The sequence below is a fragment of the Callionymus lyra genome, chromosome 7 (assembly GCF_982586985.1).
Source record: "Callionymus lyra chromosome 7, fCalLyr1.hap1.1, whole genome shotgun sequence".
Taxonomy (NCBI): Eukaryota; Metazoa; Chordata; class Actinopteri; order Syngnathiformes; family Callionymidae; genus Callionymus; species Callionymus lyra.
Genome location: NC_141824.1, coordinates 526,145 through 552,267, shown reverse-complemented (window position 1 = coordinate 552,267; position 26,123 = coordinate 526,145). Strand labels below are relative to the sequence as shown.

Below are 26,123 nucleotides of genomic sequence, written 5' to 3'. Positions count from 1 at the left end.
CGGAGTCTCTTCCTGTCCCTCCATGAGTTTCCTGTTTCCAGGCCAGTGTCTTCCTTGTCCGCCCGGAAGCTTCTGCGGCTCCGAAGGATTGTCGGCGCCGTCTGGATCCTGCGCCGCCGGGTTTCTCTGTGTGTCGGGCGCCTCGGTGCCTCATCCTACCGACAACGCCAGCGGCTCTCTCTGTCCACCTGGTGTTTTCTGCCAGCTCGGCCTCGTAGCTGGTGAAATAAATACCTTTGCTATGGAAGTTTAAACATCAGTCGCTGTGATTCTGACCATGAAATATTCAAAAACAGAGGTTTTGATTCAGTGTTGATTGATCCTCGTTCTCTCCTGCAGGTCAGTGCTGGCCCGGGTTTCACTGTCACTGGGGCTCCAGCAGAGCAGGTCAGTCTCTCTGCCCGCCTGGTTCCTTCTGTCCTGCTGGGACTTCTGCCCCGATTCCATGTCCAGCAGGAACGTTTGTCCAAGCACCAGGCAGCTCTCATGAGGACAACTGCACCTCCTGCCCGGCTGGTCACTATTGTCCAGGTGAGACTCACGATCTGTGCTTCAGTCTCATCCACAAACATCTAAAGAGTTTAAAGGATTGAACCTGAAGTGACGTCAGCAGAAGATCACGTGATCTGTGGGAATTCAAAATGTCTGACGTCAGATAAATGATACCAGAAATTATAAAAACACATTTTTAATTATTTTCCTTCTAATTTAAATAAATTTGAACTAATATTAAATCAAGTGACTATTAATGAAATGTATATGATATGAGCTCAAGTAAAGTCAAGTAAACACACTTTAATGTTAGAAAATTGACCCCAAAGAAGATAAATAATTAATAATGTTTACAACTAAACAAGTTCAAATGATTTATTTGGTCAAAATGTTGATAAATATTTGAATCAAGCTCTGGCTTGAATCACACTTTTGTTGATACACGTGGAAGTTATCGTGTGATTGTAAAGTTCTTTAAGTCAACATTACATGTTTAAATGACATTATTATCGTCTTCTCGTCCAGTTCCATGTTGTAACTCGTCTGTTCCTCAGCTGAAGGTACCGTCGCTCCGAGCTGGTGTCCGGTCGGTCACTTCTGTCCGCCTGGACTCCTGGAAGGAAAAGCGTGTCCAGTCGGGAGCGTCCGTCCACACGTGGGCGCCGTGAGCCTGGACGCCTGTTCGCCGTGTCCTCCTGGTGAATACGATCCCAACATCTGACCTCACGAGGGTCTCACCTCCTGGTGTCTTCAAAAGGGATGTTCTGCTCGCAGCCGGGTCAGTCTCAGCCCACTGGACTTTGCGAGGCAGGATTCTATTGTCTGGCTGGATCGTCCAGTTCTACGGGACATCAGGTTCATAGAACTTCAATTATAATCCTAATCTTTAAGACGGTTTCACCGTTGAATCCTCAGAGAAGCTCAAATATTCAGTGGATAATAAAACATCCTGTTGCTGGAAATACTCTTGTTTATTGTATCCTTTGCAGAATAATTCCACACAACCTGGTCTCTGCCCTGCTGGACACTTCTGCCCGCAGAGAAGTGCTTCTCCTCAGCCTTGTCCTGCAGGATCTCTCTCCAGCTCGCCGGGGCTCACAGGACTGGACCAGTGCCGGCCCTGCCCCCCCGGCAGGTTCTGTAGTCGCCCAGGAATGACGGATCTCTCCGAGGCTCCTCCGTGTGATGCAGGGTATATTGTTTCAGATGTTTTCTTCAAACAACGAGTGTTTCCACAGAACAGCAGGGAAGAGACTTCATTGCACTTCTTTAGAACAAACTCCTGCAGGATATTTCTGCGTTACTTTGTGTGACATGAAGAGGTTCTCACGTGTTCAGTTGATCCTGGTTCACAGGAACGAGACTTCTTAGCTCCATCGGATCAATCAGTTTTAAAAACATTTGAATAGACGTTCGGTTCAAACTCTCGTTCAAGAACGAACGTGTCAGAAGAAGAAAAGATTGATGTGGAGAAGCTTTAAAATAAACCTGCTTCTTTCAAACGCTTCCATCACATCGAAGAGAACGTCAGTCAGAAGAGAAAGAATCATCGTGTTTTTAATTGAGTCAAATCTGCTCCAGTTACACATGAAAAGCCAGTGAAATGTCAACGATATGGTCTTTTTAGCCGAAGCTCAAGAATATATTTCAATAAATGAATGTGAATGAAAATCAGCTTCACGCTTCACACGGATCAAAATTCATGGAACGTGTCAGAGAAGAAAAAGTCAAAGCAGGAGAAAGGATTGTGTAACACTTGTGTCACTCAAGCTAGAAGGACCTGTGGCAGCTGGAGTCCTTGAGAGTCATTGGATTCATGGCTTCACAGATGCTGCCATCATTGATGTGCTGTTGATGCCCACAGATACGTCTGCCTGGGTGGCAGTGCCAGTCCCGTCCCATCCCACGGCGCCCACGGCTACCTCTGCCCGGCGGGCCACAGCTGTCCCGTGGGCTCGGCCGGCGAGGTACCGTGTCGACCCGGCACTTACAGCCCGGCGCCGGCGGCAGCCGAGTGCGAGGCGTGCCCCGATGGAAGCATGTGTTCGTCCTTCGCCACCCGCGAGCCCTCGCTGTGCCCGGCCGGTGAGGCGACAGCAACGTGAACGAGAGACGATGATGTTTCAAATCTTCTTGGTGTTCAGGTCACTTCTGTCCAGCAGGAACCTCGGCGCCGCAGCCCTGCCCGTCAGGCACCTGGAGCAATAGAACCGGAGCCAGGTCCGGGTCGGTCTGCAGGTCCTGCCCCCCTGGACTCTACTGTGACTCACCAGGAGCCTCCAGACCACATGGTATCACAACACAGCACTTGTGTGGTTGCTTTACTTCACACAGTCTTGGATTCATTTTTCATTCGTTCGTTTCTATCAAACACAGCATCGTTTGAAATGTTTATTCATCGAGTTGACAAAGATTTAAAAAAAAGACATTTAAATAAAAAACAGCGACTAATTGTCAATGTTTCAACACAATTGTTTGCAAAAGTGTGACTTTCATCCTCGTTAATTACAGATTCAATGAATGTCATTATTCCAGTAATTATTTCTGTCTGTAAGCACCAAACTACCCGGCGCCCCCTGCTGTGACGCGTCTTCACCTGCAAACACTGATCCCAGCAGTTATTTGAATGACCAGAGAAAAGTCTTCATCGTGTGTGTGATCCAGAAACAAACCACAGACGTCGACGACGCTTCAGGAAACCTGTTTTGTCAGTAAAACTATAATAACGATGGTTTCATGATCTTCACTCCGACGCCGTAGAAAAGCCTCAAGACGAGGAAACACGAGAGTCCAGTTGTAACGTCACGTTAACAGTTGAAGTGAGTGTTCACGAGTCTCTGTTGCTGATCAGTCCATGTCCGGTGTCGTCCAGGAACATGTTTGCAGGGATTCTTCTGTCAAGGTGGAGCCACAGAACCAACTCCTCGAAGTTCCAACAACTTCCCTCTTAATGGACGCTGCCCTGCTGGTCACTACTGCCCCGAGGGATGCCTCGCGCCGAGGCCGTGTCCCCTCGGAAGCTTTCAGAACTCCAGCGGTAATGGTTGCTGACCTCGTGCTCTCGTGCCTCGTCTCATAAACACAGAAACATTCTTCGTACTTATCTTATCTTATCTTATCTGTCGATCCTTCTGTTCGTATCAAAGTGAAAAATCTTTTGACTTCAAACCCTTTGCCTTCACGTGAATCATGTCGAGACCATTGAACCCTGAGATCCTGTCACAGGCGGCGTCTCGACTGAAAGCTGCTCCGACTGCCCTGCTGGTCACTACTGCGCATCAGAGGGGCTTGTCGTGCCAAGTGGGCCGTGTGCTGCCGGGTTCTTCTGCCCCTTCCACGTATCTTCAACCAGTCCATTCGCCGTGCTCTGTCCTGAGGTAACATCAAACGTCCTTGGTTCCTCAGCCTCGTCCACTCTTTGGTTTCATCATGTTCCTGCGGTTCCTCAGCCTCGTCTACTCTTTGGTTTCATCATGTTCCTGCGGTCCCTCAGCCTCGTCTACTCTTTGGTTTCATCATGTTCCTGAGGTTCCTCAGCCTCATCTACTCTTTGGTTTCATCATGTTCCTGCGGTTCCTCAGCCTCGTCTACTCTTTGGTTTCATCATGTTCCTGAGGTCCCTCAGCCTCGTCTACTCTTTGGTTTCATCATGTTCCTGCGGTCCCTCAGCCTCGTCTACTCTTTGGTTTCATCATGTTCCTGAGGTTCCTCAGCCTCGTCTACTCTTTGGTTTCATCATGTTCCTGCGGTCCCTCAGCCTCGGCTACTCTTTGGTTTCATCATGTTCCTGAGGTTCTTCAGCCTCGTCTACTCTTTGGTTTCATCATGTTCCTGCGGTTCCTCAGCCTCGTCTACTCTTTGGTTTCATCATGTTCCTGCGGTCCCTCAGCCTCGTCTACTCTTTGGTTTCATCATGTTCCTGAGGTTCCTCAGCCTCGTCTACTCTTTGGTTTCATCATGTTCCTGCGGTCCCTCAGCCTCGTCCACTCTTTGGTTTCATCATGTTCCTGAGGTTCCTCAGCCTCGTCTACTCTTTGGTTTCATCATGTTCGTGCGGTCCCTCAGCCTCGTCTACTCTTTGGTTTCATCATGTTCCTGAGGTTCCTCAGCCTCGTCTACTCTTTGGTTTCATCATGTTCCTGCGGTCCCTCAGCCTCGTCTACTCCTTGGTTTCATCATGTTCCTGAGGTTCTTCAGCCTCGTCTACTCTTTGGTTTCATCATGTTCCTGCGGTTCCTCAGCCTCGTCTACTCTTTGGTTTCATCATGTTCCTGCGGTTCCTCAGCCTCGTCTACTCTTTGGTTTCATCATGTTCCTGCGGTTCCTCAGCCTCGTCTACTCTTTGGTTTCATCATGTTCCTGCGGTCCCTCAGCCTCGTCCACTCTTTGGTTTCATCATGTTCCTGAGGTTCTTCAGCCTCGTCTACTCTTTGGTTTCATCATGTTCCTGCGGTTCTTCAGCCTCGTCTACTCTTTGGTTTCATCATGTTCCTGCGGTTCCTCAGCCTCGTCTACTCTTTGGTTTCATCATGTTCCTGCGATCCCTCAGCCTCGTCTACTCTTTGGTTTCATCATGTTCCTGAGGTTCCTCAGCCTCATCTACTCTTTGGTTTCATCATGTTCCTGCGGTTCCTCAGCCTCGTCTACTCTTTGGTTTCATCATGTTCCTGAGGTTCCTCAGCCTCGTCTACTCTTTGGTTTCATCATGTTCCTGCGGTCCCTCAGCCTCATCTACTCTTTGGTTTCATCATGTTCCTGCGGTTCCTCAGCCTCGTCTACTCTTTGGTTTCATCATGTTCCTGAGGTCCCTCAGCCTCGTCTACTCTTTGGTTTCATCATGTTCCTGCGGTTCCTCAGCCTCGTCTACTCTTTGGTTTCATCATGTTCCTGCGGTCCCTCAGCCTCGTCCACTCTTTGGTTTCATCATGTTCCTGAGGTTCTTCAGCCTCGTCTACTCCTTGGTTTCATCATGTTCCTGAGGTTCTTCAGCCTCGTCTACTCTTTGGTTTCATCATGTTCCTGCGGTTCCTCAGCCTCGTCTACTCTTTGGTTTCATCATGTTCCTGCGGTTCCTCAGCCTCGTCTACTCTTTGGTTTCATCATGTTCATGCGGTTCCTCAGCCTCGTCTACTCTTTGGTTTCATCATGTTCCTGCGGTCCCTCAGCCTCGTCCACTCTTTGGTTTCATCATGTTCCTGAGGTTCTTCAGCCTCGTCTACTCTTTGGTTTCATCATGTTCCTGCGGTTCTTCAGCCTCGTCTACTCTTTGGTTTCATCATGTTCCTGCGGTTCCTCAGCCTCGTCTACTCTTTGGTTTCATCATGTTCCTGCGGTCCCTCAGCCTCGTCTACTCTTTGGTTTCATCATGTTCCTGAGGTTCCTCAGCCTCATCTACTCTTTGGTTTCATCATGTTCCTGCGGTTCCTCAGCCTCGTCTACTCTTTGGTTTCATCATGTTCCTGAGGTTCCTCAGCCTCGTCTACTCTTTGGTTTCATCATGTTCCTGCAGTCCCTCAGCCTCATCAACTCTTTGGTTTCATCATGTTCCTGCGGTTCCTCAGCCTCGTCTACTCTTTGGTTTCATCATGTTCCTGCGGTCCCTCAGCCTCGTCTACTCTTTGGTTTCATCATGTTCCTGAGGTCCCTCAGCCTCGTCTACTCTTTGGTTTCATCATGTTCCTGAGGTTCCTCAGCCTCGTCTACTCTTTGGTTTCATCATGTTCCTGCGGTCCCTCAGCCTCGTCTACTCTTTGGTTTCATCATGTTCCTGAGGTTCTTCAGCCTCGTCTACTCTTTGGTTTCATCATGTTCCTGCGGTTCCTCAGCCTCGTCTACTCTTTGGTTTCATCATGTTCCTGCGGTTCCTCAGCCTCGTCTACTCTTTGGTTTCATCATGTTCATGCGGTTCCTCAGCCTCGTCTACTCTTTGGTTTCATCATGTTCCTGCGGTCCCTCAGCCTCGTCCACTCTTTGGTTTCATCATGTTCCTGAGGTTCTTCAGCCTCGTCTACTCTTTGGTTTCATCATGTTCCTGCGGTTCTTCAGCCTCGTCTACTCTTTGGTTTCATCATGTTCCTGCGGTTCCTCAGCCTCGTCTACTCTTTGGTTTCATCATGTTCCTGCGGTCCCTCAGCCTCGTCTACTCTTTGGTTTCATCATGTTCCTGAGGTTCCTCAGCCTCATCTACTCTTTGGTTTCATCATGTTCCTGCGGTTCCTCAGCCTCGTCTACTCTTTGGTTTCATCATGTTCCTGCGGTTCCTCAGCCTCGTCTACTCTTTGGTTTCATCATGTTCCTGCAGTCCCTCAGCCTCATCAACTCTTTGGTTTCATCATGTTCCTGCGGTTCCTCAGCCTCGTCTACTCTTTGGTTTCATCATGTTCCTGAGGTTCCTCAGCCTCGTCTACTCTTTGGTTTCATCATGTTCCTGCGGTCCCTCAGCCTCGGCTACACTTTGGTTTCATCATGTTCCTGAGGTTCTTCAGCCTCGTCTACTCTTTGGTTTCATCATGTTCCTGCGGTTCCTCAGCCTCGTCTACTCTTTGGTTTCATCATGTTCCTGCGGTCCCTCAGCCTCGTCTACTCTTTGGTTTCATCATGTTCCTGAGGTTCCTCAGCCTCGTCTACTCTTTGGTTTCATCATGTTCCTGCAGTCCCTCAGCCTCATCAACTCTTTGGTTTCATCATGTTCCTGCGGTTCCTCAGCCTCGTCTACTCTTTGGTTTCATCATGTTCCTGAGGTTCCTCAGCCTCGTCTACTCTTTGGTTTCATCATGTTCCTGCGGTCCCTCAGCCTCGTCTACTCTTTGGTTTCATCATGTTCCTGAGGTTCTTCAGCCTCGTCTACTCTTTGGTTTCATCATGTTCCTGCGGTTCCTCAGCCTCGTCTACTCTTTGGTTTCATCATGTTCCTGCGGTTCCTCAGCCTCGTCTACTCTTTGGTTTCATCATGTTCCTGCGGTTCCTCAGCCTCGTCTACTCTTTGGTTTCATCATGTTCCTGCGGTCCCTCAGCCTCGTCTACTCTTTGGTTTCATCATGTTCCTGAGGTTCCTCAGCCTCGTCTACTCTTTGGTTTCATCATGTTCCTGCGGTCCCTCAGCCTCGTCTACTCTTTGGTTTCATCATGTTCCTGAGGTTCTTCAGCCTCGTCTACTCTTTGGTTTCATCATGTTCCTGCGGTTCCTCAGCCTCGTCTACTCTTTGGTTTCATCATGTTCCTGCGGTTCCTCAGCCTCGTCTACTCTTTGGTTTCATCATGTTCCTGCGGTTCCTCAGCCTCGTCTACTCTTTGGTTTCATCATGTTCCTGCGGTCCCTCAGCCTCGTCCACTCTTTGGTTTCATCATGTTCCTGCGGTTCCTCAGCCTCGTCTACTCTTTGGTTTCATCATGTTCCTGCGGTTCCTCAGCCTCGTCTACTCTTTGGTTTCATCATGTTCCTGAGGTTCCTCAGCCTCGTCTACTCTTTGGTTTCATCATGTTCCTGAGGTTCCTCAGCCTTGTCTACTCTTTGGTTTCATCATGTTCCTGAGGTTCCTCAGCCTCATCTACTCTTTGGTTTCATCATGTTCCTGCAGTTCCTCAGCCTCGTCTACTCTTTGGTTTCATCATGTTCCTGAGGTTCCTCAGCCTCGTCTACTCTTTGGTTTCATCATGTTCCTGCGGTCCCTCAGCCTCGTCTACTCTTTGGTTTCATCATGTTCCTGAGGTTCCTCAGCCTCGTCTACTCTTTGGTTTCATCATGTTCCTGCGGTCCCTCAGCCTCGGCTACTCTTTGGTTTCATCATGTTCCTGAGGTTCTTCAGCCTCGTCTACTCTTTGGTTTCATCATGTTCCTGCGGTTCCTCAGCCTCGTCTACTCTTTGGTTTCATCATGTTCCTGCGGTCCCTCAGCCTCGTCTACTCTTTGGTTTCATCATGTTCCTGAGGTTCCTCAGCCTCGTCTACTCTTTGGTTTCATCATGTTCCTGCGGTCCCTCAGCCTCGTCCACTCTTTGGTTTCATCATGTTCCTGAGGTTCCTCAGCCTCGTCTACTCTTTGGTTTCATCATGTTCCTGCAGTCCCTCAGCCTCGTCTACTCTTTGGTTTCATCATGTTCCTGAGGTTCCTCAGCCTCGTCTACTCTTTGGTTTCATCATGTTCCTGCGGTCCCTCAGCCTCGTCTACTCTTTGGTTTCATCATGTTCCTGAGGTTCTTCAGCCTCGTCTACTCTTTGGTTTCATCATGTTCCTGCGGTTCCTCAGCCTCGTCTACTCTTTGGTTTCATCATGTTCCTGCGGTTCCTCAGCCTCGTCTACTCTTTGGTTTCATCATGTTCCTGCGGTCCCTCATCCTCGTCTACTCTTTGGTTTCATCATGTTCCTGAGGTTCCTCAGCCTCATCTACTCTTTGGTTTCATCATGTTCCTGCGGTTCCTCAGCATCGTCTACTCTTTGGTTTCATCATGTTCCTGAGGTTCCTCAGCCTCGTCTACTCTTTGGTTTCATCATGTTCCTGCGGTTCCTCAGCCTCGTCTACTCTTTGGTTTCATCATGTTCCTGCGATCCCTCAGCCTCGTCTACTCTTTGGTTTCATCATGTTCCTGAGGTTCCTCAGCCTCATCTACTCTTTGGTTTCATCATGTTCCTGCGGTTCCTCAGCCTCGTCTACTCTTTGGTTTCATCATGTTCCTGAGGTTCCTCAGCCTCGTCTACTCTTTGGTTTCATCATGTTCCTGCGGTCCCTCAGCCTCATCTACTCTTTGGTTTCATCATGTTCCTGCGGTTCCTCAGCCTCGTCTACTCTTTGGTTTCATCATGTTCCTGAGGTTCCTCAGCCTCGTCTACTCTTTGGTTTCATCATGTTCCTGCGGTTCCTCAGCCTCGTCTACTCTTTGGTTTCATCATGTTCCTGCGGTCCCTCAGCCTCGTCCACTCTTTGGTTTCATCATGTTCCTGAGGTTCTTCAGCCTCGTCTACTCCTTGGTTTCATCATGTTCCTGAGGTTCTTCAGCCTCGTCTACTCTTTGGTTTCATCATGTTCCTGCGGTTCCTCAGCCTCGTCTACTCTTTGGTTTCATTATGATCCTGCGGTTCCTCAGCCTCGTCTACTCTTTGGTTTCATCATGTTCATGCGGTTCCTCAGCCTCGTCTACTCTTTGGTTTCATCATGTTCCTGCGGTCCCTCAGCCTCGTCCACTCTTTGGTTTCATCATGTTCCTGAGGTTCTTCAGCCTCGTCTACTCTTTGGTTTCATCATGTTCCTGCGGTTCTTCAGCCTCGTCTACTCTTTGGTTTCATCATGTTCCTGCGGTTCCTCAGCCTCGTCTACTCTTTGGTTTCATCATGTTCCTGCGGTCCCTCAGCCTCGTCTACTCTTTGGTTTCATCATGTTCCTGAGGTTCCTCAGCCTCATCTACTCTTTGGTTTCATCATGTTCCTGCGGTTCCTCAGCCTCGTCTACTCTTTGGTTTCATCATGTTCCTGAGGTTCCTCAGCCTCGTCTACTCTTTGGTTTCATCATGTTCCTGCAGTCCCTCAGCCTCATCAACTCTTTGGTTTCATCATGTTCCTGCGGTTCCTCAGCCTCGTCTACTCTTTGGTTTCATCATGTTCCTGAGGTTCCTCAGCCTTGTCTACTCTTTGGTTTCATCATGTTCCTGCGGTCCCTCAGCCTCGGCTACTCTTTGGTTTCATCATGTTCCTGAGGTTCTTCAGCCTCGTCTACTCTTTGGTTTCATCATGTTCCTGCGGTTCCTCAGCCTCTTCTACTCTTTGGTTTCATCATGTTCCTGCGGTCCCTCAGCCTCGTCTACTCTTTGGTTTCATCATGTTCCTGAGGTTCCTCAGCCTCGTCTACTCTTTGGTTTCATCATGTTCCTGCGGTTCTTCAGCCTCGTCTACTCTTTGGTTTCATCATGTTCCTGCGGTTCCTCAGCCTCGTCTACTCTTTGGTTTCATCATGTTCCTGCGGTCCCTCAGCCTCGTCTACTCTTTAGTTTCATCATGTTCCTGAGGTTCCTCAGCCTCATCTACTCTTTGGTTTCATCATGTTCCTGCGGTTCCTCAGCCTCGTCTACTCTTTGGTTTCATCATGTTCCTGAGGTTCCTCAGCCTCGTCTACTCTTTGGTTTCATCATGTTCCTGCAGTCCCTCAGCCTCATCAACTCTTTGGTTTCATCATGTTCCTGCGGTTCCTCAGCCTCGTCTACTCTTTGGTTTCATCATGTTCCTGAGGTTCCTCAGCCTTGTCTACTCTTTGGTTTCATCATGTTCCTGCGGTCCCTCAGCCTCGGCTACTCTTTGGTTTCATCATGTTCCTGAGGTTCTTCAGCCTCGTCTACTCTTTGGTTTCATCATGTTCCTGCGGTTCCTCAGCCTCGTCTACTCTTTGGTTTCATCATGTTCCTGCGGTCCCTCAGCCTCGTCTACTCTTTGGTTTCATCATGTTCCTGAGGTTCCTCAGCCTCGTCTACTCTTTGGTTTCATCTTGTTCCTGCAGTCCCTCAGCCTCATCAACTCTTTGGTTTCATCATGTTCCTGCGGTTCCTCAGCCTCGTCTACTCTTTGGTTTCATCATGTTCCTGAGGTTCTTCAGCCTCGTCTACTCTTTGGTTTCATCATGTTCCTGCGGTTCCTCAGCCTCGTCTACTCTTTGGTTTCATCATGTTCCTGCGGTCCCTCAGCCTCGTCTACTCTTTGGTTTCATCATGTTCCTGAGGTTCCTCAGCCTCGTCTACTCTTTGGTTTCATCATGTTCCTGCGGTCCCTCAGCCTCGGCTACACTTTGGTTTCATCATGTTCCTGAGGTTCTTCAGCCTCGTCTACTCTTTGGTTTCATCATGTTCCTGCGGTTCCTCAGCCTCGTCTACTCTTTGGTTTCATCATGTTCCTGCGGTCCCTCAGCCTCGTCTACTCTTTGGTTTCATCATGTTCCTGAGGTTCCTCAGCCTCGTCTACTCTTTGGTTTCATCATGTTCCTGCAGTCCCTCAGCCTCATCAACTCTTTGGTTTCATCATGTTCCTGCGGTTCCTCAGCCTCGTCTACTCTTTGGTTTCATCATGTTCCTGAGGTTCCTCAGCCTCGTCTACTCTTTGGTTTCATCATGTTCCTGCGGTCCCTCAGCCTCGTCTACTCTTTGGTTTCATCATGTTCCTGAGGTTCTTCAGCCTCGTCTACTCTTTGGTTTCATCATGTTCCTGCGGTTCCTCAGCCTCGTCTACTCTTTGGTTTCATCATGTTCCTGCGGTTCCTCAGCCTCGTCTACTCTTTGGTTTCATCATGTTCCTGCGGTTCCTCAGCCTCGTCTACTCTTTGGTTTCATCATGTTCCTGCGGTCCCTCAGCCTCGTCTACTCTTTGGTTTCATCATGTTCCTGAGGTTCCTCAGCCTCGTCTACTCTTTGGTTTCATCATGTTCCTGCGGTCCCTCAGCCTCGTCTACTCTTTGGTTTCATCATGTTCCTGAGGTTCTTCAGCCTCGTCTACTCTTTGGTTTCATCATGTTCCTGCGGTTCCTCAGCCTCGTCTACTCTTTGGTTTCATCATGTTCCTGCGGTTCCTCAGCCTCGTCTACTCTTTGGTTTCATCATGTTCCTGCGGTTCCTCAGCCTCGTCTACTCTTTGGTTTCATCATGTTCCTGCGGTCCCTCAGCCTCGTCCACTCTTTGGTTTCATCATGTTCCTGCGGTTCCTCAGCCTCGTCTACTCTTTGGTTTCATCATGTTCCTGCGGTTCCTCAGCCTCGTCTACTCTTTGGTTTCATCATGTTCCTGAGGTTCCTCAGCCTCGTCTACTCTTTGGTTTCATCATGTTCCTGAGGTTCCTCAGCCTTGTCTACTCTTTGGTTTCATCATGTTCCTGAGGTTCCTCAGCCTCATCTACTCTTTGGTTTCATCATGTTCCTGCAGTTCCTCAGCCTCGTCTACTCTTTGGTTTCATCATGTTCCTGAGGTTCCTCAGCCTCGTCTACTCTTTGGTTTCATCATGTTCCTGCGGTCCCTCAGCCTCGTCTACTCTTTGGTTTCATCATGTTCCTGAGGTTCCTCAGCCTCGTCTACTCTTTGGTTTCATCATGTTCCTGCGGTCCCTCAGCCTCGGCTACTCTTTGGTTTCATCATGTTCCTGAGGTTCTTCAGCCTCGTCTACTCTTTGGTTTCATCATGTTCCTGCGGTTCCTCAGCCTCGTCTACTCTTTGGTTTCATCATGTTCCTGCGGTCCCTCAGCCTCGTCTACTCTTTGGTTTCATCATGTTCCTGAGGTTCCTCAGCCTCGTCTACTCTTTGGTTTCATCATGTTCCTGCGGTCCCTCAGCCTCGTCCACTCTTTGGTTTCATCATGTTCCTGAGGTTCCTCAGCCTCGTCTACTCTTTGGTTTCATCATGTTCCTGCAGTCCCTCAGCCTCGTCTACTCTTTGGTTTCATCATGTTCCTGAGGTTCCTCAGCCTCGTCTACTCTTTGGTTTCATCATGTTCCTGCGGTCCCTCAGCCTCGTCTACTCTTTGGTTTCATCATGTTCCTGAGGTTCTTCAGCCTCGTCTACTCTTTGGTTTCATCATGTTCCTGCGGTTCCTCAGCCTCGTCTACTCTTTGGTTTCATCATGTTCCTGCGGTTCCTCAGCCTCGTCTACTCTTTGGTTTCATCATGTTCCTGCGGTCCCTCAGCCTCGTCTACTCTTTGGTTTCATCATGTTCCTGAGGTTCCTCAGCCTCATCTACTCTTTGGTTTCATCATGTTCCTGCGGTTCCTCAGCATCGTCTACTCTTTGGTTTCATCATGTTCCTGAGGTTCCTCAGCCTCGTCTACTCTTTGGTTTCATCATGTTCCTGCGGTTCCTCAGCCTCGTCTACTCTTTGGTTTCATCATGTTCCTGCGATCCCTCAGCCTCGTCTACTCTTTGGTTTCATCATGTTCCTGAGGTTCCTCAGCCTCATCTACTCTTTGGTTTCATCATGTTCCTGCGGTTCCTCAGCCTCGTCTACTCTTTGGTTTCATCATGTTCCTGAGGTTCCTCAGCCTCGTCTACTCTTTGGTTTCATCATGTTCCTGCGGTCCCTCAGCCTCATCTACTCTTTGGTTTCATCATGTTCCTGCGGTTCCTCAGCCTCGTCTACTCTTTGGTTTCATCATGTTCCTGAGGTTCCTCAGCCTCGTCTACTCTTTGGTTTCATCATGTTCCTGCGGTTCCTCAGCCTCGTCTACTCTTTGGTTTCATCATGTTCCTGCGGTCCCTCAGCCTCGTCCACTCTTTGGTTTCATCATGTTCCTGAGGTTCTTCAGCCTCGTCTACTCCTTGGTTTCATCATGTTCCTGAGGTTCTTCAGCCTCGTCTACTCTTTGGTTTCATCATGTTCCTGCGGTTCCTCAGCCTCGTCTACTCTTTGGTTTCATTATGATCCTGCGGTTCCTCAGCCTCGTCTACTCTTTGGTTTCATCATGTTCATGCGGTTCCTCAGCCTCGTCTACTCTTTGGTTTCATCATGTTCCTGCGGTCCCTCAGCCTCGTCCACTCTTTGGTTTCATCATGTTCCTGAGGTTCTTCAGCCTCGTCTACTCTTTGGTTTCATCATGTTCCTGCGGTTCTTCAGCCTCGTCTACTCTTTGGTTTCATCATGTTCCTGCGGTTCCTCAGCCTCGTCTACTCTTTGGTTTCATCATGTTCCTGCGGTCCCTCAGCCTCGTCTACTCTTTGGTTTCATCATGTTCCTGAGGTTCCTCAGCCTCATCTACTCTTTGGTTTCATCATGTTCCTGCGGTTCCTCAGCCTCGTCTACTCTTTGGTTTCATCATGTTCCTGAGGTTCCTCAGCCTCGTCTACTCTTTGGTTTCATCATGTTCCTGCAGTCCCTCAGCCTCATCAACTCTTTGGTTTCATCATGTTCCTGCGGTTCCTCAGCCTCGTCTACTCTTTGGTTTCATCATGTTCCTGAGGTTCCTCAGCCTTGTCTACTCTTTGGTTTCATCATGTTCCTGCGGTCCCTCAGCCTCGGCTACTCTTTGGTTTCATCATGTTCCTGAGGTTCTTCAGCCTCGTCTACTCTTTGGTTTCATCATGTTCCTGCGGTTCCTCAGCCTCGTCTAATCTTTGGTTTCATCATGTTCCTGCGGTCCCTCAGCCTCGTCTACTCTTTGGTTTCATCATGTTCCTGAGGTTCCTCAGCCTCGTCTACTCTTTGGTTTCATCATGTTCCTGCGGTTCTTCAGCCTCGTCTACTCTTTGGTTTCATCATGTTCCTGCGGTTCCTCAGCCTCGTCTACTCTTTGGTTTCATCATGTTCCTGCGGTCCCTCAGCCTCGTCTACTCTTTGGTTTCATCATGTTCCTGAGGTTCCTCAGCCTCATCTACTCTTTGGTTTCATCATGTTCCTGCGGTTCCTCAGCCTCGTCTACTCTTTGGTTTCATCATGTTCCTGAGGTTCCTCAGCCTCGTCTACTCTTTGGTTTCATCATGTTCCTGCAGTCCCTCAGCCTCATCAACTCTTTGGTTTCATCATGTTCCTGCGGTTCCTCAGCCTCGTCTACTCTTTGGTTTCATCATGTTCCTGAGGTTCCTCAGCCTTGTCTACTCTTTGGTTTCATCATGTTCCTGCGGTCCCTCAGCCTCGGCTACTCTTTGGTTTCATCATGTTCCTGAGGTTCTTCAGCCTCGTCTACTCTTTGGTTTCATCATGTTCCTGCGGTTCCTCAGCCTCGTCTACTCTTTGGTTTCATCATGTTCCTGCGGTCCCTCAGCCTCGTCTACTCTTTGGTTTCATCATGTTCCTGAGGTTCCTCAGCCTCGTCTACTCTTTGGTTTCATCTTGTTCCTGCAGTCCCTCAGCCTCATCAACTCTTTGGTTTCATCATGTTCCTGCGGTTCCTCAGCCTCGTCTACTCTTTGGTTTCATCATGTTCCTGAGGTTCCTCAGCCTCGTCTACTCTTTGGTTTCATCATGTTCCTGCGGTCCCTCAGCCTCGTCTACTCTTTGGTTTCATCATGTTCCTGAGGTTCTTCAGCCTCGTCTACTCTTTGGTTTCATCATGTTCCTGCGGTTCCTCAGCCTCGTCTACTCTTTGGTTTCATCATGTTCCTGCGGTTCCTCAGCCTCGTCTACTCTTTGGTTTCATCATGTTCCTGCGGTTCCTCAGCCTCGTCTACTCTTTGGTTTCATCATGTTCCTGCGGTCCCTCAGCCTCGTCTACTCTTTGGTTTCATCATGTTCCTGAGGTTCCTCAGCCTCGTCTACTCTTTGGTTTCATCATGTTCCTGCGGTCCCTCAGCCTCGTCTACTCTTTGGTTTCATCATGTTCCTGAGGTTCTTCAGCCTCGTCTACTCTTTGGTTTCATCATGTTCCTGCGGTTCCTCAGCCTCGTCTACTCTTTGGTTTCATCATGTTCCTGCGGTTCCTCAGCCTCGTCTACTCTTTGGTTTCATCATGTTCCTGCGGTTCCTCAGCCTCGTCTACTCTTTGGTTTCATCATGTTCCTGCGGTCCCTCAGCCTCGTCCACTCTTTGGTTTCATCATGTTCCTGCGGTTCCTCAGCCTCGTCTACTCTTTGGTTTCATCATGTTCCTGCGGTTCCTCAGCGTCGTCTACTCTTTGGTTTCATCATGTTCCTGAGGTTCCTCAGCCTCGTCTACTCTTTGGTTTCATCATGTTCCTGAGGTTCCTCAGCCTTGTCTACTCTTTGGTTTCATCATGTTCCTGAGGTTCCTCAGCCTCATCTACTCTTTGGTTTCATCATGTTCCTGCAGTTCCTCAGCCTCGTCTACTCTTTGGTTTCATCATGTTCCTGAGGTTCCTCAGCCTCGTCTACTCTTTGGTTTCATCATGTTCCTGCGGTCCCTCAGCCTCGTCTACTCTTTGGTTTCATCATGTTCCTGAGGTTCCTCAGCCTCGTCTACTCTTTGGTTTCATCATGTTCCTGCGGTCCCTCAGCCTCGGCTACTCTTTGGTTTCATCATGTTCCTGAGGTTCTTCAGCCTCGTCTACTCTTTGGTTTCATCATGTTCCTGCGGTTCCTCAGCCTCGTCTACTCTTTGGTTTCATCATGTTCCTGCGGTCCCTCAGCCTCGTCTACTCTTTGGTTTCATCATGTTCCTGAGGTTCCTCAGCCTCGTCTACTCTTTGGTTTCATCATGTTCCTGCGGTCCCTCAGCCTCGTCCACTCTTTGGTTTCATCATGTTCCTGAGGTTCCTCAGCCTCGTCTACTCTTTGGTTTCATCATGTTCCTGCAGTCCCTCAGCCTCGTCTACTCTTTGGTTTCATCATGTTCCTGAGGTTCCTCAGCCTCGTCTACTCTTTGATTTCATCATGTTCCTGAGGTTCTTCAGCCTCGTCTACTCTTTGGTTTCATCATGTTCCTGCGGTTCCTCAGCCTCGTCTACTCTTTGGTTTCATCATGTTCCTGCGGTTCCTCAGCCTCGGCTACTCTTTGGTTTCATCATGTTCCTGCGGTTCCTCAGCCTCGTCTACTCTTTGGTTTCATCATGTTCCTGCGGTCCCTCAGCCTCGTCCACTCTTTGGTTTCATCATGTTCCTGCGGTTCCTCAGCCTCGTCTACTCTTTGGTTTCATCATGTTCCTGAGGTTCCTCAGCCTCGTCTACTCTTTGGTTTCATCATGTTCCTGAGGTTCCTCAGCCTCATCTACTCTTTGGTTTCATCATGTTCCTGCGGTTCCTCAGCCTCGTCTACTCTTTGGTTTCATCATGTTCCTGAGGTCCCTCAGCCTCGTCTACTCTTTGGTTTCATCATGTTCCTGAGGTTCCTCAGCCTCGTCTACTCTTTGGTTTCATCATGTTCCTGCGGTCCCTCAGCCTCGTCTACTCTTTGGTTTCATCATGTTCCTGCGGTTCCTCAGCCTCGTCTACTCTTTGGTTTCATCATGTTCCTGAGGTTCCTCAGCCTCGTTGAACACACGCATCACTCTTCTCATGCCATCGTTCACTCTTTATAGGGTCACTTCTGCCCAGAAGGCTCTGCCATGGCGTCGCCGTGTCCCACTGGAGAGTTCCAGCCCAAGCCCGGCTCAGACCGATGCATCCCCTGTCGCCCTGGATTCTACTGTGAGGAGGCTGTGGTGGGAGAACCTCACCTGTGCCCGCCACACTCCTTCTGCCCCGCAGGTGAGATTACGTTGAGACCAGACCATTATTTCACCCAAAAACATAGAACGATGACAAATGACACGTGGATGAAACTAGAAAGATATTTACACTGAAACACATGAAACATGAAATACACAAAGGGGTCAGTAGGGGGCAGTAGTGTTCAGCAAGAAAGGTAATGATCCTTTAAACCCATAATAAAACGTAATAAAATATAAGAAGACGAGATCTCCGACTGAACGTCCTCCACGTCGACCAATCAGAGCAATAATTACTTCAACCGAAGAACGGATTTGAGAAAAGAAGAGCCAGAAAGAAACTAAAGTCTTGTAGAAATAGATTTACTGACATCAAAGACAGTTTAGAAGAAGAATCTCTACTTTAATGACAATTTTATGTTTAAATCCACTCATCCTTCCATCACTGACCATCATCTGATCAACCCTGAAGTCAGGGAGGTGGATCTGGACCTGCTCGTTCTGAAGGTGGCTCGTGAACTGAGGAAGTGTTGGCACCCCTGCTTTAAAACATGGATCCAGATGGATCAACGTTATCAAAATTTTCAGCCCTTACTTGTCTCATCATCAACATCTCATCAAGTCAAGAGTTATTGACCACAGACAGAAGGTCATGATCAATGGATCTCCTTGGCAGAGGTAATGAGGGTAGAAAGCTGTTTCACTAAAATGAACAAATAATACTAACAATAATAATAATTAAAACATTTCTTTGTTATTTGAAAATCTAAAAATTTGACAGAAGCAACAATCAAATCACAGGATACAATAAAACTAGGAGGATAAAAACAACACAATACAAGAAGGTGATAACAACGAGGGTATGAGGTTATGAAGGGTTTATTTTAAAATATTGTTTTTTTTCTGGATTTTTCAAAAATATTATGAGAAAAATAATGATACAAAAATCAAAAGATACTTAATGCCGATGTCTTTAAAAGTAGTTATAAAAGTGACAGAGTCATAGATGAAAGGAAAACACAAGCTGGAATGTGATGGAAATGTGTTGAAAATGTGACATTTTCGTTCCTTCGTTCTCAGGAACAATGGTTCCTCACTCGTGTCCAGATGGAACCTTCACTCCTCCTGACCAGACCGGGCTGCGAGAAGAACGAGAGTGTTCGGCGTGTCCTCCTGGAAAGTTCTGCAGGTGAAGCATCAGAGCGAACGTGAAGCACGAACACACTGAGAGAAGAAGAAGAAGAAGAAGAAGAAGAATGTGTTCTGAACCAGTGACTCACGTGCACAAAGAATCACTTGCCGACTTGATTACCTTCAATTAGTTGAATGAAGTGAATGATGTTCATCTGGGATCACTGGCCATATGAACGTGTGCGTGACTGTAACAGGCGTGTAATGACATCCGTGAAATCCTGGTAATAAACTGTTTGACTGAAGCTGTTTCATCAAGTTTGGATCACCTTTTGAAATGATGTTTGACATTAGTTTGTGTTCACAGAGCTGGAAGGATCCAAGGCGTGTGCGCCGCAGGATATCTTTGCCTGTCGGGGAGTCAAGACTTCATGCCACACGGACACATTTCCAACTTGTCTCAGTGTGTTTGGACAGAACCGTGTGCCGGTCCATGTCCTGCAGGTACACCTGGACATTTATAATATATAAACTTAACTTTAGTGTGTAAACCAGAAGGATGTGTGTCGCCTGCAGTTCATACTCTGAGTCGCTCTAGTAGAAGAACTCACATTTCTCCTTCAAACTCTTCACTAGTTTCTTTCAGGATCATTTTAAAATTCTGGTTCTTACTTTCAGATCTATTCATGGTCAGACCTTCATGATCTGATCCAGACTTACACCCCGACTCGGTCCTGATCTTTTAGCATCTATTTTATTGAGTATTGTTTTAGTTTTTCATTAACATACCTTCAACAGTTACAATCCGATATAAGAAAAACTAAAATAACAATCACAGGGTATAATAGTATTTGGTTCATCCTGTGAGGTATCATTGTATCAACAGGTTTTCATATTGGACCTGATAGGACCAGAGTATTGAGTCTTGATTGTTGAAGTTCTTCGTGACCCTGGTCCTGAAAAGTTCTCCACAAATATAAATGACTTGCAGGTTCCTACTGTCCTGAGGGAACACCAGAGGCTCAGGCGTGTCCGGAGAACACGTTCCGAGGCGATGCTGGAGCGCTCAGTCTTCTGGACTGTGTGGCGTGTCCACCTAAACACTGGTGTAAACGAGGTGAGGACGCAGAAGATGTTCCAGGTACTTGTTGAAAGATGCAGAAGGTCAGATTGTTGACACAGTGAAGGTTTGAATTCACAGTCAAATAAATACTCGATGGTTGTTTGTTTTCAGGAGATAAGTTTCTTCACGACTGTCCTGCTGGTCATTACTGCGACGCTCTACCTGGGACTGGTTCTAATGGAGGGACATCAGGACCGAGACCTTGTCCAAGGTTCACCTATCGATCCTCTCCTGGAGCAGGAAGGAAGGACGACTGCCTCCCGTGCCCGCCGGGGTTCCTCTGCAACAGCACCGGTCAGTGTCCAGTGACCCCTCGATACGACGAGGAATCTTTTTAACGGCCAAAGAGACAAGATCTTTATTCTTCTACTTAAATCCCTCAAACCACGACTCCCTGAGAATCATGTCCGACTCAATCACTGCATCTTTACGTCCAGTCTCTCCTCACAGGTCTCTCCAACTATTCCAACACTCCGTGCCCACCTGGTCATTGGTGCAGTGGTTCTGGACCCCCGGTTCTCTGCCCTGCCGGCACCAGAAGGTCCACTCCTGGAGCAGGTTCTCCCAGTCAATGTGAGCCATGTGCAGGAGGAACATTCTGTCCAGACCCATCAGCCACAGGACAGCCCAACGTAGACGGGATCCCCTGCAGATCTTCGTACCAATGTCCCGCAGGTACTTACGAAGGTGTAGCAGGAGGACCATCAGGTGTACAAGGCTGGACCAGTATCTTGATCCACATGTCTGTTCAGGTGCCGCGTCAGAAAGGTTGTGCCGGCCCGGATACTACTGTGGACCGAGGACCGCCGAGCCTGAGTCCTGCCCTGAAGGTCACATTTGTCCGGAGGGATCGGATTCTTTCAATGAGCCCAAACAACTGTGAGTGCAACAGGATCTGCCTCTTCATCTGGACTTCTGTGTGAAACCAGACCCGGATTGTTGACCTTCTGACTGAAGATGTCACGGATTCTGTCCTCGCAGCTGTCGCTTCCCCTTCTACTGTCCGGCCAACAGCTCCGCCATGAAGTCCTGTGACGGGGGGTCCAGGCCCATTCATGTTGGCGGGTCCAGAGGGTCCCAGAATAGTAGCTGTGCTCCCTGTGAGCCCGGAACCTTCCGTCCGTACCTCTCGCCAAACCTGCAGTGCCTCCTGTGTCCAGCAGGGTATTTCTGCCCGGCAGGTTCGTCCAGCTCCGTCTCTGACCACACACTCGAGTGACCCTCACGTTTACAGGAAGCAGCCACTATGAGCGCAGCTCGTGTCCTGCTGGCTACGTGTGTCCGGCCGGTTCTGCTCGACCCACAGCCTGCTCTCCCGGGTCCTTCAGCAACAACACAAACGCTAAAAGTACCAGCGACTGCTTTTCGTGTCCGAGCGACACCTTCAACCATCTTCCTGCTCAGAAGGCGTGTTTTCCATGTGGTAGTTCCTCCACCTCTCCACCAGGTGAGCAGCTCAGCATCAGTTTGAGTGAAGGCTCGTGGCTCCGCCCCCTTCACCTCGCACCTGAGTCTGGTTCGTCCAGTTCCCTTGATCTTTCATTTCACAGAGAAAGTTTTCCTCAATGTCAGAGTTTTGATCAAGTTTTTAACAATAAATGTTAAAATTAGACTTAAATTAAAATCATTTTACTGTTAAACTGGTGAATCACAAGAAAAACAAACACACACACATGCACACGCACACACACACACATACACACACACACACACCTTGTTCTTCACTGTGGTTTCCTTCAGGTTCCTCCACCTGCTCATGTCTAGGCAGGAACAGATCCTTCCAAGCGTCCGACGGCTCGTGTCTGTGCAGGACTGGGTTCGTCTTTTATGACCAGATGGACTTGAAGAGCTCGTCGTCCGACAGTCGCTCGGACTGTCAGCCTGAGGTCAGTGTCCTTCACGGTGTTCAGAGCTTCTCACTGAAGTGTTTCTGCAGATGAACCCGCGGTGTGAGGCGGGTCAGGTGAGACTGGCGTCGTCCAGGGAGTGTGTTTCTCCATCACGTCACTCCTGCGCTCGCACCTGTGGACCTCGAGGAGGTTCTCTGGACGCAGAGGCCGGCGTGTAAATATCCTTGATTCATGTTCGAGGTTCTCGTCTGACGCTGGACTTCACAGATGCCACTGTGAGGAACACGTGTCGGCCGAGGAGATGTGCGACTCGTCCTGCCTCGCCAGACTACCTGAGCTCTGGGCCCGGCCTGGTTCTGATGGATCCACCTCTGATGGATCCACCTCTGATGGATCCACCTCTGATGGATCCACCTCTGATGGATCCACCTCTGATGGATCCACCTCTGATGGATCCACCTCTGATGGATCCACCTCTGATGGATCCACCTCTGATGGACGTCTGCGGCTCAGCATCCGAGCCAGAGACGCTGAGGTCTGGACCAGGGTGAGAAAAGTGCCGAGAACATCAAAACATATTCAGACGCGTCACTTTCCCAGGATTCAATTTGCATTTAAATAGCAGAACAAATTACACAACATGTGTGTGTGAGTGATTGTGTGTGAGTGAGTGTGTGTGTGTGCGTGTGTGCGTGAGTGTGTGTTTGTGTGTTCTGTATACTTTTGTATGAGTGAGTGTTCACCGTGTGTGTTAAATTAAGTCTATCTATCTATATATGTGTGTGTTTGTCTGAGTGTGTGTAGATGTGTGTGTGTGTGTTTAATGAAGTCTATATATCTATATATGTGTGTGTTTGTTTGAGTGTGTGTAGATGTGTGTGTGTGTTTAATGAAGTCTATATATCTATAGATGTGTGTGTTTGTTTGAGTGTGTGTAGATGTGTGTGTGTGTGTGTGTGTGTGTGAAGCCTTTACTATAAAGTGGAGAGAATTTTGATTTGACTAAAGATCCTCAGGATGTGTTTGACATGAAATTAATTATAGAGAAACACAATAGTACACACAACATAGTAAACACAACATAGAAACACAAGAGAGAAACACAACATAGTAAACACAACATAGAAACACAAGAGAGAAACACAACGTAGTAAACACAACATAGAAACACAACATAGAAACACAACATAGAATCACAACATAGTAAACACAACATAAAAACACAACATAGAAACAAAACATAGAAACACAACCTAGAAACACAACATAGTAAACACAACATAAAAACACAACATAGAAACACAACATAGAAACACAACCTAGAAACACAACATAGTAAACACAACATAGAAACACAACATAGTAAACACAACATAGAAACACAACATAGAAACACAACATAGTAAACACAACATAGAAACACAACATAGAAACACAACATAGTAAACACAACATAGAAACACAACATAGAAACACAACATAGAAACACAACATAGAAACACAAGAGGGAAACACAAGATTGAAACACAACATAGAAACGCAACAGAGAAACACAACTTAGAAACTCAAATAGAAACACAACTGAGAAACACAACATAGAAACACAAGAGAGAAACACAACATTGAAACACAACATAGAAACACAACAGAGAAACACAACATAGAAACAAAACATAGAAACACAACATACAAACACAACATACAAACACAAAATAGAAACACAACATAGTAAACACAAGAGAGAAACACAAGATAGAAACACAACATAGAAACACAACATAGTAAACACAACATAGAAACACAACATAGAAACACAACATAGTAAACACAACATAGAAACACAACATAGAAACACAACATAGTAAACACAACATAGAAACACAAGAGGGAAACACAAGATTGAAACACAACATAGAAACACAACAGAGAAACACAACTTAGAAACACAACTGAGAAACACAACATAGAAACACAAGAGAGAAACACAACATTGAAACACAACATAGAAACACAACAGAGAAACACAACTTAGAAACACAACTAGAAACACAACATAGAAACAAAACATAGAAACACAACATACAAACACAACATACAAACACAAAATAGAAACACAACATAGTAAACACAAGAGAGAAACACAACATAGAAACACAACAGAGAAACACAACTTAGAAACACAACTGGAAACACAACATAGAAACACAGCATAGAAACGCAACAGAGAAAGACAACCTAGAAACACAACATAGTAAACACAACATAAAAACACAACATAGAAACACAACTTAGAAACACAACTAGAAACACAACATAGAAACACAACATAGAAACACAACAGAGAAACACAACCTAGAAACACAACATAAAAACACAACATAGAAACACAACTTAGTAAACACAACATAAAAAACACAACATAGAAACACAACATTGAAACACAACCTAGAAACACAACCTAGAAACACAACATAGAAACTCAAATAAAAACACAACATAGAAACACAAAAGAGAAACACAGCATAGTAAACACAAGAGAGAAACACAACATAGAAACACAACAGAGAAACACAACTTAGAAACACAACTAGAAACACAACATAAAAACAAAACAGAGAAACACAACAGAGAAACACAACAGAGAAACACAACATTGAAACACAACATAGAAACACGAGGGGTCGATGAAACACAACATAGAAACACAACCTAGAAACACAACCTAGAAACACAACATAGTAAACACAAAATAGAAACACAAGAGAGAAACACAACATAGTAAACACAACATAAAAACACAACATAGAAACACAACATAGAAACACAACATAGAAACACAACATAGAAACACAACATAGAAACACAACATAGTAAACACAACATAGAAACACAACATAGTAAACACAACATAGAAACACAAGAGAGAAACACAACATTGAAACACAACATAGAAACACAACAGAGAAACTCAAATAGAAACACAACATAGAAACACAACATAGAAACACAACATAGAAACACAACATAGAAACACAACAGAGAAACACAACAGAGAAACACAACAGAGAAACACAACAGAGAAACACAACAGAGAAACACAACATAGAAACACAACAGAGAAACACAACAGAGAAACACAACAGAGAAACACAACATAGAAACACGACAGAGAAACACGACAGAGAAACACGACAGAGAAACACAACAGAGAAACACAACAGAGAAACACAACAGAGAAACACAACATAGAAACACAACATAGAAACACAACATAGTAAACACAACAGAGAAACACAACAGAGAAACACAACAGAGAAACACAACATAGAAACACAACAGAGAAACACAACAGAGAAACACAACAGAGAAACACAACAGAGAAACACAACAGAGAAACACAACAGAGAAACACAACAGAGAAACACAACATAGAAACACAACAGAGAAACACAACAGAGAAACACAACAGAGAAACACAACAGAGAAACACAACAGAGAAACACAACAGAGAAACACAACAGAGAAACACAACAGAGAAACACAACATAGAAACACAACAGAGAAACACAACAGAGAAACACGACAGTAGTTTTTCTTCCAGACTGTGGAAAACGTTCTCGGGCCTGACCTTCATATCAGGAGTGTTTGGAAAACTCATCTGGTCCAGTTTGATCCCGACGGAGTCTTGGGTTTGATTCCGAGCAGACTGGAGGTTATCGATCGATTCCTCTCAGGTAACAACATGTGTGTCATGGTGTGTGTCATGGTGTGTGTTTCATGGTGTGTGTTTCATGGTGTGTGTCATGGTGTGTGTCATGGTGTGTGTTTCATGGTGTGTGTTTCATGGTGTGTGTCATGGTGTGTTTCATGGTGTGTGTCATGGTGTTTGTCTTTATTTTGATCTCTGTCTCTGAAGGATCACGAGACGATGAAGCTCCTAGAATTCCTAATCCCATAGTGTGTCTTTCTGTGGACGACCTTCTCCTGTTCCGTCTCACCATCGACCCCTCAGGTACTTCAGGTACTTCAGGTACTTCAGGTACTTCAGGTACTTCAGGTACTTCAGGTACTTCAGGTACTTCAGGTACTTCGGGTACTTCGGGTACTTCGGGTACTTATGGTACTTCGGGTACTTATGGTACTTCGGGTACTTCGGGTACTTATGGTACTTCGGGTACTTCGGGTACTTTGGGTACTTCAGGTACTTATGGTACTTCAGGTACTTCGGGTACTTCAGGTTATTCAGGTACTTCGGAAACTTCAGGTACTTCGGGTACTTCAGGTACTCTAGGTACTTCAGGTACTTCGGGTACTTCAGGTACTTCGGTAACTTCAGGTACTTCGGGTACTTCAGGTACTTCGGGTACTTCGGGTACTTCGGGTACTTCAGGTACTTCGGTAACTTCGGGTACTTCGGGTACTTCAGGTACTTATGGTACTTCGGGTACTTCGGGTACTTCAGGTACTTCAGGTACTT

General features: G+C 47.0%; 1 protein-coding gene across 1 annotated transcript in view; it reads left to right on the top strand.

The window, feature by feature from the left end:
• The window catches only part of LOC148074576 (uncharacterized), a 114,822-nt gene that overhangs the window by 75,217 nt on the left and 13,482 nt on the right, over window positions 1-26,123 (top strand). Inside the window, 24 exon segments of the mRNA XM_087796064.1 lie at window positions 42-221; window positions 340-531; window positions 1,047-1,190; window positions 1,250-1,347; window positions 1,482-1,684; window positions 2,357-2,577; window positions 2,637-2,783; window positions 3,365-3,529; window positions 3,718-3,869; window positions 17,414-17,582; window positions 18,623-18,731; window positions 19,041-19,177; window positions 19,665-19,790; window positions 19,908-20,090; window positions 20,247-20,471; window positions 20,549-20,675; window positions 20,778-20,977; window positions 21,031-21,243; window positions 21,537-21,682; window positions 21,733-21,860; window positions 21,914-22,012; window positions 22,148-22,193; window positions 25,248-25,392; window positions 25,563-25,658. Of these exon segments, the coding sequence (XP_087652190.1) occupies window positions 42-221; window positions 340-531; window positions 1,047-1,190; window positions 1,250-1,347; window positions 1,482-1,684; window positions 2,357-2,577; window positions 2,637-2,783; window positions 3,365-3,529; window positions 3,718-3,869; window positions 17,414-17,582; window positions 18,623-18,731; window positions 19,041-19,177; window positions 19,665-19,790; window positions 19,908-20,090; window positions 20,247-20,471; window positions 20,549-20,675; window positions 20,778-20,977; window positions 21,031-21,243; window positions 21,537-21,682; window positions 21,733-21,860; window positions 21,914-22,012; window positions 22,148-22,193; window positions 25,248-25,392; window positions 25,563-25,658 (3,651 nt within the window).